The sequence below is a fragment of the Psammomys obesus genome, unplaced genomic scaffold (assembly GCF_907164565.1).
Source record: "Psammomys obesus unplaced genomic scaffold, mPsaObe1.curated_primary_1811, whole genome shotgun sequence".
NCBI lineage: Eukaryota > Metazoa > Chordata > Mammalia > Rodentia > Muridae > Psammomys > Psammomys obesus.
The window spans coordinates 883,980-896,001 of NW_026592510.1; the positions used below are offsets into that span (position 1 = coordinate 883,980).

A 12,022-nucleotide genomic window follows, 5' to 3' on the forward strand; every position below is an offset into this window, starting at 1 on the left:
CTCTTGGTCCTGGGGTCTGCTGCCTGGCATTCACCGCTACCTCTTGAAGAGGAAATGAAGGGGGCATCTTCATCATCTATATCTTCATCAAGACGGATCACCCTCACCACCCATGGGAGGTGGCTCGCCCTCATTGTCCATGTGAAGCTGCTTGCCTTTTGTCACTCATGCCTTCGTCATACACACCAGGTTATCTGCCTTCATCACCCAGGAGGAGGTGGTTTTCCTTCATCATCCACACAGAGAGGCTGACCTCTGACTTCAACACGAGGTGGCTCATGTCCACTAGCATAATTTGGGGCTGAAACAACCAGGTGACGCTTTATCTGTTTTTCTTTTCCTCCCACAAAACCTCCAGTTAATTTATTTCCCCATATAACAGGTCAACATTTAGGTTTGCCTTCTTGAGACTACGTGGCTCCCAACTTTAAGTCACTAGGCTATGGGAAACACCCTTTACTAAACAATCTTGGTCAAAGCTATTGCCCTTTCCCGCAGACCTTGACATCAGAATAACACAGGCTATGTTTTCTTTAAGCTCTGCTTAGAGATTCTCTTGTGACAACAAACGTGCTTCTTACTTAAACAGTGTGAGTCCTTAACTAATAAATCGGCCATTGCCTTGTTTGGAAAGTCTATTGTCTCAGTCTTGGGGACACGTCAGTTGGGGCCCTCTGGCCTCCTCTACAGAGCTGTATGGCCCCTTATCTGCTGTAGATGGTTACACATTTGTTGGTTAGGTGATGAGGTCTGGGCTTGGTCTTCTCTGGGCAGGAAATATGTCAGCTTTCAGTCACTAGAAAAAAATAGCTAAACTCAACTGATAAAGACAGTTTTATTCTGGGTGTTTCAGTCATGATTGTTGAGCCCTGTTGCTTTGGGGCCTGTGGCAAGGCAGCAACATCATAGCTGGCAGCATGTGGCTGAGCAAAGCCACCCTCCTCCCAACCAAGTGAAAAGGGCTGGGGTAAGGGTGAGTCAAGACCAGAGGCCCATATCCCCTTCAAGGAAATACCACAGGATCTGAAGCTCTCTGAAGAAACTTAGCCTTTCAAAGGTTCTTCACCTCCCAATAGTGACACTGAGGATCGGTCCATTCATGCATATGCCTGCCTTTCTATGGCAGGGAGCTTACTTGTCTGCTGATTGTGCCTGGGGGGTGAGAGTGAAGGCCTCTGTCAGAGGCCAACCTGTTCCTTCTGGCATATGCTAGTCCTTCTCTGGCTGTTTGGTTTGGGTGACACTATAAGAGTTTGGTTCTTTGAGGACTCCACTTTTTCAGGACCACGAGACAACCCCAGGCTTTGTCCTCTCAGCTCTCTCTACATAAATTTTGCCCTTGGTCCTTGACCCTTCAGCCGTGTTTGAGCATTTGAGCATTACCACTAGAAGCAGACAGGAGAGTTCATTTGAATACCAGCCTGGTATCCCCCATTCAACCATCCAAAGCCAAAAAAAATCACTAGTGTACAAAGGAAAAATGTGAGTGAGGCCCATATATGAGCAGATTTGACTTAGGAACACAAAACACCTGAAATCTCTAAAAGAATAATTTTTCTGGAATCATAACACACACAGACAGATAGCAGGACATCTATCGCCTTGGAGAGCCTTGGCTCTTCCCATTTCCATTAGCTATGTGACCTCGGGTAAGTGACTCCATTGCTGGGATCTGTTGTGTCACTAAGTTGGATTAGTTTTCAATCTTCAATAATGCCCAGTGCTCTAGAGAGCATTCTCCCAAATAGTCAAATGGAGGCATGGGAACCAGCATTTCCAAAAGGCTACAAGTACATTTTCTGGACCCAAAGCAGGTCTTGAAGCCAGTTCCTCCTACTGCCGACCTTCACTGTGGGCCTGAGGTTACAGAAAGTAATCAGGAAGTGCTGGCTGCTAGCCAGCTCTGTCCAGAAATGTAGCCATTAAAAGCTGCCAGATGGCAGGTGGCAGGGAAGGGTGAGGGAGGGCTGTATTTGCCGTGTTGCTCAAACAGCACCTGTTGGACTGAAGTGGACACTGAAAAACCTCAGTGCTCACATGACAGGCAGGCACTTTCCTTGGCTTCCTTCCCATCTCAGGCAAGTCATCCTTCCTTTGTCCCATGCAGCTAACTGTTCCACAGGAAAGTCACAAGCTGCATTTTTGTTGTGGTCCACATTCTTAATATTTCATTAGCTTTGGACTTAAAAGTAACTGGGAGGTTTCATATTCTAAAATTCCAGGTTTCTCCGAGAAAAAAAAAAAAATCTAAAAATTAAACTATCATGGTGGTTTAACTGGGAAATGTCCTCCCTAGGTGGCAGTATTTGCTGGTGGCACTGTTTGGGGAGGTTGGCCAGGAGTAGCATTGCTGAAGGAAGTGTGTCACTGAGGTGAACTTTGAGAGATCACAGTATTGCTCCACTTCCAGGTAGCTCACTCTGCTTTGTGCTTGGGGTTAAGATGTGAACTGTCAGCTCCCTGTCCCTGCCACCATGCTTCTTGTCACGACTACTGCTCCCTGCCATGATGGACTCTTAACCTTCTGGAATTGTAAGCCAAAATACACTCTCCCTTTCAGAAGTCGCCTTAGTTATGGTATTTTATTATAACAACAGAAAAGTAAATACTACAGCTGCGTTGTCTTAATTTTTCTTGGCAAACGGCATCCCCCGTGAGGATGGGCACTCACTCTGTCTCCACTGCAGCAGCTGCACCACCCGTTACCCACCAGGCCCCTAAGAAGCAGGAGCAGATATTTATTGTGGTACTCTCACTCCAAAATATGGCTGGGATAAGCCAGAAAAATAGAGGGCTGGACACAGCCTGTCCCTGAGTTGTCCTGGGCCTCAGGTTTTCACCTATGTAGAAACATTAAGAAATCAGTGGTGGCTGCGCGCAGTGGCGGTCGCCTGTAATCTCAGCAGAGGTAGAGGCAGAGGCAAGTGGATCTCTGTGAGTTCAAGGCCAGCCTGGTCTACAAAGCAAGTCCAGGACAGCCAAGGCTACACAGATAAATCCTGTCTCAAACAACAACAGCCAAAGAAATCAGTGATAGATTTGTTGCAGAAATCGCTGCACTGTGTACACGGCTCTTCCTGTGGAGGCTCATTCACAAAGAATTCCTTTAGCCACTGAAAAATACTGTTGAATAGTTGTCAGTAAAGATAAGTATCACCTATTACGACCCACTGTAATAATTTCCCTAATGGAAATGAAAAGACAGACTCCCCCAAATGTTTGCATAAGAGGTTTGGGGTGTAGTTCAGCACAAGCACATACACAGTTCACATAAGGCTCTGGGTTTGATTCTCACACTACCAAAACAAACAAATACCCCACAACACTTATGCAAGATACAATGCAAATTCCTACCGTGAGAAGTACAGGAAACTAAGTTAAGTTATAGCACATTTATAAAATGGAATATTATTCAGTTATTAGAAAACAAATTATATGTACACGGAACTGCATGTATTTGCGTGTGTGCGTCTGAGCGTGAGAATGAGTGGGTAGGTACACATGGGCAGGTCATCAAAGAGTAGAACAATATCTTAAGAGGGAGAAGGAAGAGAGATAATGCAATGTATGTATATGAAAGCAGGTCAGCAAGACTATCTGGGGGAAGAAAATACATTATTAAGAAAGTAGCATGGCACATATACATGAACATACTACGGTGAAGCCCATTACTTAGATGCTAGTGTACACTTTTTTAAAGAAATGAAAATTTAAAACATAAAAACATGGAAAAGTCTGAAAGCACCGATGAGTCAAAAGGAAGCAAGATCCAAATATGTAACTCTATATATGTGAATTTCAAGACCTTACAAAACCAACGCACGGACAGACACGAGACTGCCTCTGAGAAGGGATTCTGGACTGGAACCAGACAAAAGGATGCATGTGTCAACTCATTGATTTGGTAGATGGAGAGAGAGATGGCTCTATGGTTAAGAGCACTGGCTGCTCTTCCAGAGGACCCAGGTTCAATTTCCCAACCACATAGCAGCTCACAACCCCTAAATTCCAGTCCCTGGGCATCTGATGCCCTCTTCTGGCGTCTGTGGGCACTAAACACATGTGGTGCACAGATATCCATGCCAGCAAACATACATAGAAAATCAAACCAAAATCTCAACTTAAAACATTTTCTTAAAAAAAAAATAAAACTTTTTTCTTAATTTATATATTTAATTATGCATAAAATGTTTTTTCATCCAGCTTTTTGTCTTGGTATTTCAAACAGTCTTGCTATGTAGCCCAAGCTGGCCAAGAACTCAGGAGTCTCCTAAATCAGCCTCCTGCGTGTTTGGATTACAGAGGTGTGCCAACATGCATGGGATAACGGCCAAGGCGAGAATCCTAAAATGACAGCCCCAGTGTGTTTGTTAGACACAAGAACAGGACCACGAAGCTAGCTCCTTCCCTAGAGACACTATGCTTTCCTGTACAACAGTAATGACCCTGGGTTGCTCCATCTCTGAATGGTGCTGGTATCAGCAAGTACTTCTCAGAGCTGCAATTAGGAAGAAGTATGACACACCCAATAGTTTCTGTTCAGCAACCACGTGACCACGTGCCATAAAAATAAACAGAACTGGTCAACTCTCCAAGGGGTTTCAGGTCTTAAACTCTTGACAGATCCTTGCTTCTATACCATGATCCAGAAGAAAAAAAAAAAAAAAAAAAGACTTCCTGTTCTAATCATCTACAAAGGAAAATATGCAAAAAAGCTGCTGAACTCGAGGAAGGTTTCAGAGAACTGTTTCTTTTCTTGACATCTTCCCAAGGTACATTATATTGGTGCACACATGGTGGTTGAAGCATGGAGGGAAATGCCCAGATCCAACTCTCCAGTGCAGGCTCTGCCAGGTTAGAGCGGCTGCTAACCCTACCTTCTGGCTATAATGTCCAGGGGACCCCTTAACCCAACATTCCCTATTGATGGGTGGGCAGATCATCATCCACTAAATGAGCAAGCCATTTTCCATATCTGTAAACTACAGGCAATGCCTGGCTTACTTAGAAGTTGTGTATGAAGCAATTTTTTTATGGCACACATAGAATTAAATACTGTGGTCTTTGTTATAGCACTTGCATCAGAATAAGAACTACCTAACTGAAAAGTACTTCTGTACCTTGTACCTTTGTTCAATTGTGGTTGAAGATATTAGGAGTCTGGGATTATTAACTCCAAAGGCAAATTTTTATTTACATTAGCAAACATATATATTTTTATGCCCTAACATTCAAAATCCAAAATCACATATCCTTTCATAGGCTTGTTGTTTTGCCTTTATAACAAAGGTCTCAAAAATATTTATTGATCAGCAGAGGTACCTAGAAATCTCCACTCCTTAACCCCACTCACAGAATGACTGTGGTGTCTTCTCAGTTCCCCTGTCACCTGATAATGTGTCAATTTGGAATCCCAACACAGCTCCATGACTAGAGATCTTAAGACTATATATGTACACAAATACACACTAGACGTGGTAAACTTATTAAATAATTTTATTTTACTTCCTCCTTCATATTGCTAATAGTAGCCCAGGTTTAAGCATGTTAGAAAATCTGAAAAAAATAAAATACCTTTTTGTTTATATAAAAATATCTATTTATAAAACAAATATCTGCCATCCATCTTTAAAAATGCCAAAAAATAAAAACAGACAAACAAAATCACCAAGATATAAAATACCTGCAAATTTAATGAGGGGGCAAGATGTTTTGTTAAGTTTTGTTCATTTTGGCATTTTAGGAAAGCGACCTGTGCTAATGAAATTTAAGTCAAAGTTATGGTCAGATAATGAGTGAAAATGTGCAGCTTCTTAAAGGCGTTCTTCAAACAAAGCCTCCTTGTGCTTAGAACAGTTAACAGCAATAATAATCAATTACAAAACTCCCCAACTTTTCTAGTAACCGGTCTACAACAGCAAGAGGTATCAAATTGCAAGGGTCAGTATACTAAGCATTTACATAAAAAAAATCCGCACAGTAAGACCCATGGTTAATTATCTTTTGATTCTCTTAGAAACCCCAAGGCATAAAATATTTGCTTGCTGGTCAGTAGTTTTAAGCCATAACCAATAACCCAAGTAGCTCTTGCTCATCAAGTATAGGAGGAGAGTGAAGTGCTAGCTATTGCAACAGCATGAAGTGCTAGTAGTCTGGATACCCACTGCTCACCACAGTCTATCACTGCAACCTGATGGTGACGCAGCTCGGGGAGGCATCACTACCCAGGAAAATGCAAAGTGGTCAGAAAAATACAAGGGCACATAGTGGGGTTCTTGTGCAAGAGAAGTGATCTGTAATTCAAAGTGCCCATAAAAAAATATAGGTTACAGTGTGGACTTCTTCAGTACAAGTGTGGAGTTCTTCAGTACAAAGGCAAGGCTGGCTCTGCTATTTCATGCAGTATTCAACATGGACAAGCAGGTCTCGATGTTCGGTGGCTGGGTACTGTACATTGCACTTGGGACATTCCACCAGGCTTTCATTGAGAGCAGCACTGGGACTTTTGGGTGAGGCACCTTTCGCTCTGTTTTCAGGTTCTCCTTGGAGTGGGAACGGGTGCTCTGTAAAGGAAAACCCATGTAGCTGCTTCTGCAAAACAAATGTCAAATGCACACCGTTTGAACTCCTTCCTGCACCCTCTGCATGCTTCAGCCCTACAGTTTGGTCTGAATTTCTGTTCAGATATTTTAATGGTAACATATGAGGTAGTCATGAATAACTTGGATGATATGCTGTAATAACTCAGGGAAATACTGAGTTAGTGCTGAAATAGATAGGCTTTGCTAAGAGGCAGAGTCAAATGTAAAGGGAAGACAGTCCTTTTACCTTTTTTAAATTCACGTACAAAATAATCACAACATTTTCAAGAACAAGTATACATTTGCCAGTTTTGTAAAACAGAAGTAACTTAAGGAATAAAGAAATACAAAGACAGCCAGGAATGGTGACACACACCTGTAATCCCAGAACTCAAGGGGGCAGAGTCAGGCAGATTGCTATGAGTTCAAGGCCAGCCTGGTCTACAAAGTGAGTCAAGGACAGCCAAGGCTACACAGAGAAACCCTGTCTTGAAACAAACAGACAGACAAAAAAAAAAAAAAAAAAAAAAAGAGTAGAAAGACCTCAGTCCTGGTCGGTTGAAATGGGAAGATGGAGAGACCAGACCACCCTGGGTAGTGAAAGCATAACACAAAAAACAAGAGAAGCCACAAAACCCTACACGGAACTGAGACCAGCAAAAACTTTTAGTAGCTCAGACAGGTTACAGACACATGAGCAGACTCTTTATTGCTTTTGCCTTTTCATGGGTTTGTTTTGTTTTTAGGAATTTAGAATAGTCAGGAAAGCTTGAAAATTCCTATTTTATACTACATTATGAAGATATTTATTTTATTCATATACAAGTTATAAGTTATTTAACAATTGCTTTTTTCTCTTCCTTAGAAACTAGGAGATATATTTACTATATTTACCCATTTCCAAATATTCTGTAGCTCTAATATATGAATGTGCATTAACAGGACATTTGGGCCGACAGATGCACACAAATTCATTAGAAATATAAAAAAAGAATGCCATGATGCCCTCTTTTCTTCCTTTTCCCTCTATACAAAGTACTGTTGGACACCTGTAGAATGGCAGCAGCCAACCTGGGTAGGGGATGACCGCAGACACCAGTCAAGCAGCTTCGAGCAAGGGGATCATTAACGCCTCCCTTCTGAGCTCTGAATTGATGCTGTAAGGTTAGGTGCCACATAGGAGGCAACTACTGCTTTGAGATAACGTTCACTTCAAGCTATATTACTGGTTTGGGAACTGAGCTAATACACAAATGGGAAGGTAGCAAAAAAGAATGAAGAATAAGCTTTATATTAGCCACTCAAAATTTACCAAGGATTCAAGCTGTGTTATTTGACTTCTTGCTTTCCGGAGCTCCTTAAGAATCACACACAGTTGATGCTGCATATTCTGCCGGTCAAGCTTTTCATTCTCAAAGTCTAGAGTACATGCCTGCATCTGGAATATGCCAGGACAAGACAGTCAGAATTGGTAGAGCTACCTTGTTCTCTTCACTGAATGTTTACAGTCTTTGTCAGCATAAAAGAATACTTGCTGGGCCTCATTATTATCCGAGCACAGCAAGATTATTAGTACATGAAGTTTATGGCTATGGAACTGGTTTATGAACTAGCAAAGCCAAGGCCTATGGATGAGCAGAGGGTAGCCCAAGAAGTTGCTGGTTGGAGTTATTCCTTCACATTCTTGGAATTTTGGGTGGAGGTGGAAAAAAGGGAAAAAAGATGGCTATTCCCTGGTTTGAAATATATTAAAAATTTCTACTATACATTCTGAGAATAAACCGTGTCCGCTCTGCTTGAACTCACATGCTGGCCTGGAAAGAGACCCTGTTAGGCTAGGGTAGAAAGTACAATCAACATTTGCCAATGCCAACCTGTAAGGAAAAATGCCACCACACCTTTAAGAGTTGGTGGCTAAGGACAGTTACAGAGTATGTGAATGGTGCAGAGTCTCTAAGAGAATGTGTGTCTTTTGAACACAGTTTGTTTTACAGTTTTAAGCAGTATAAATACCAGGGGAAGTTCTGATTTTATCAACTAGATGAACTTTCGAGCATCCACAGTAAGTACCTGCTGTTCTAGCAGAGCCACCCTGGTCTGTTCCTCTTGGTACTTTAGCACAGACTCATAAAGAAGACGGATCTGGAAGATGTAAAGAGAGCCAGCATTATCTCATCTGCCCTCCTCTCTAGATTGGGAATAGACAAGGAACCTACATCGTAAGTATCACTTCTAGCCAGGGCAACACCTGCTGCATGCAATAAGCCACCCCAGCTGGTTGTTTGAGGCTTTCCAATGAGCAGGATGGGCAGTATAATCCATGAAGAGAGTTCCCTGAACAGCCAGACTGAGCAATGAAGACAGCTTCTGTGTGGCCACATCTCGTTCCAGGAGGCTCTAGTGTCAGAGTAGGGTAACAAAGAAGGATGTACCTCATCTCCTATGCTATAGAGCTAGATAAAATTTACTTCTTTCTGTCTAACTTTTCCCAAATGTCACTACTCGCACCTACAGGTCAAAGTAAGGAGAGTGAAGACCACAGAAGAACATGTCAGGATTACTGACTCTTACTCAGCTCTCAGCTTCTGCAGGGTGTTTAAAATCACAACTGTAGTAGCAATAACTTCCATTGGCATCTCCTTACTTTACAAAGCACTTTCATATGCCTCCTCAATTTCTGCACACAATGCTCTTATGAGGTAAGTAGAGGTTATTATTTGTTGGATTAGCGAATGCTTTATAAGTCAGGGAAGGTAGGTGATTTGCTGCAGGCTACATACACCATCTAGAGTCCAAGTGTGGATCCCACCATTCTTTTCTACTACTCCGTGCTGACAAGCAGAATTTAAATTAATGACTTTCTGTCACAGTAGTATTCAATTCTAACACTGCCAAGGCATGCCACCTCAAATCTAAAACAGAAGATGAGGGTGCTATGGCAATTCCTATAGGCACATCAGCACACTTGAGAGTACAGCCCAGGAGTCAACTGAATTCCCCTCGCTGCCTTTGGCTTCCTCCATATTCTACCTCTTCACTCAAGCCTTAGAATGTGTGATCTTTTCCACTGACAGAGAATTCCGAGAGAATTCCTTTGCAGGATCCCACCTCCAAGTCTCTATCCCAATACCATCACTTCTGTGAGGCCTCCATGGACCCCTGTGTTTTCTTTTCACATCCTCTTGTTTTATTCTCCTTATCTATTTATTTGGGTATTAATTCGTGGTCTGTTTCCATGCTGGAATACAAATGCCCAAAGGCGGAAAGGACAGCTTCTGCCCCTCGCTGGCTTCTTGGTGGTCGGGACTCCCTAACCCTTGTTGAACTCTGAAGCGGAGACCGCAGTGGCTGCCTCACCTGAGACACAAGCTCTTCAGACCGCTTCCTCTCCTCTTTCAGTTTTCCCTCGAAGAGACTGCTCTCCTGTCTGAGCTGCTGGATTTTCTCTGTCTTATGCTTGTCTTCTTCCAGGTGTTGTATGTCTGCCTTTCGCTGCAAACTCAATAGCTGATTTAAATCTTCAACTTCTTTTTGAGTTTCTTCATATTTTCTTTGAAATTCATTAAGTTCTAAACGCAACTGAGTTACAGTTTGTCGTTCAACTTCAAGATCTTTTTTGGTATTTTCTAAGAGATGCTCATATTTTTGCTTTTCCTCTTGGAGATGACCTGAAACAAACATCATGGCACAATGCATTTTGTAATATCCCACAAAATCAAACTTCAAACATATTCCTACAAATGCAACTTCACCATTTCTTCAGCTTATAAAATGCAGAGTCAGGAGGTAGGGGATAGGTGGATCTTTTCTTCTTAGCTCACCACCTGCAGAGCCTATTTCTTCATCTGCTAAATATCACCTTCCTTCCCAGAGACTAAGAGGTATTATCTAACTCAGGGGAAATCTATGTAAGGGAAACTGGAGACTACTTGGCAGAGAAACAGCATCATGGGTTAGGGTTAAGGAATCAGCTATAAAGCCTATTCTTTCTCCTGGAGTTGATATAAGTGCCAAAGGCAAGAAAAATGACAACTGATATCAAGCATGGTGGCACACACCTATAATCCCAGAATTTAGGGACCTTCGGCAGGAGGACTGCTCTGAATCGGAAGATAGCCTGGGCTACATGGTAAGTACTAGGCTAGCCAGGACTATGTGGCAAGGTTTTATCTCAATCCATCATCCTACCCATCTACTCCCTAAAAGGAATCTGGTGCCCAGGTCAGCTCTTGGGGGGAATAAGAAGAACTCTGAAGAAGGGGAAAGATATGAATGTAGAGAAAATCACCATGACTGCCATGATGGATGGCTCTCTCACCTGTGGCTTCTGTCCTCTTTTATCCAAAAATAAGGGGAAAAGAAACAAACTCGACAAATGCTTTTTCTTACTTTAAGCTTAAAAGACATGATGCTATTTTGCTTTCTAACACATATCTATAAAAAACATCCAAATCTGATGAATCATTCCTGTTGGAAACATCAGGCTTATCCCAAAAGAACACTTTTATAGCTCAGTACCTTCTGATTCAGTCTTTTTCATCTGCTGTGAGAGTGTAGCAGCAGTTGTTTCTGTTCTCCTTTCCAGCTCAAAGATCTTTGCTAAAAGTCCTTTAACGTAGGCCTCTCGCTGCTGATCATACACAAGCCACTGCTGATTTTTCTCCAGAGCCTTACAGTGAATGAAAATTAACAGCATAGTAAAAAGCCCAGATCTTAGAATGTGTAAGGGGAGTCCACATGACATTGCCTTTTCCAACACATAGAAAATCTTATGTCTTATAAGTTACTTACAGGCAGCCTCTGCAAGCCACATCCCTTTAGAATACATGAGAGCCGGTCAAATTCTGCCTGTATGCTATAGGCATACAGCAGCTCCCATAGGCAGCTCACTTTGTGTTTATGTACACATTATTGCCTGTGAACTACAATGCCCCGAGGGAAGGTACAGAAATAAGCTATTAGATCTCACTGTAGAAAGAGCTTTGATTCTATCTCCCACTCTCCTTCACTAAATCAGACAAAAGGAGTCTGTCAGGCAGGCCAATCATTCCTAGAAAACATACACCACTCCTCTTTGCTACCTTTTAGCCCATTTTGCTTGGAAAGGTGGGCAGTTTTACTACTGAAAATAGGGCACATTCAAGTGAAAAGCTACAGAAGAGTCAGACTGGAACCTGGAACCTGAAACTTGTTCTACATTACAAAGAAGACCATGAGCTGAAGACCTACCTGGGCTATGTACTGGGACCTTGTTCCTAAATAACTAAATAGCTAGGTGTGGTGGTACATACCTTTAATCTTAGTACTGGGGAAGCAGAGGCAGGAGGATCTCTGTGAGTTTGAGACCAGCCAGGCTATATAGTGAGATATTATCTCTGAAATAAAAATAAATAGATAGATAGATAGATAGATAGATAGATAGATAGATAGATAGATAGATA

General features: G+C 42.2%; 1 protein-coding gene across 3 annotated transcripts in view; it reads right to left on the reverse strand.

Moving 5' to 3' along the window:
* Positions 1-5,551: 5,551 nt before the first annotated feature.
* Cep55 (centrosomal protein 55) overlaps positions 5,552-12,022 on the reverse strand; it is a 22,000-nt gene continuing 15,529 nt past the window's right edge. For 2 of the 3 annotated variants that reach the window (XM_055613995.1, XM_055613998.1), the window contains exons 5-9: positions 11,100-11,250; positions 9,939-10,249; positions 8,652-8,723; positions 7,894-8,019; positions 5,552-6,591 (exon numbers count right to left, since the gene is read on the reverse strand). In XM_055613995.1, the coding sequence (XP_055469970.1) occupies positions 6,391-6,591; positions 7,894-8,019; positions 8,652-8,723; positions 9,939-10,249; positions 11,100-11,250 (861 nt within the window). In that variant the 3' untranslated portion in view covers positions 5,552-6,390. The remainder of the gene's footprint in view (positions 6,592-7,893; positions 8,020-8,651; positions 8,724-9,938; positions 10,250-11,099; positions 11,251-12,022) is intronic. The other variant, XM_055613997.1, reaches the window with a different exon arrangement.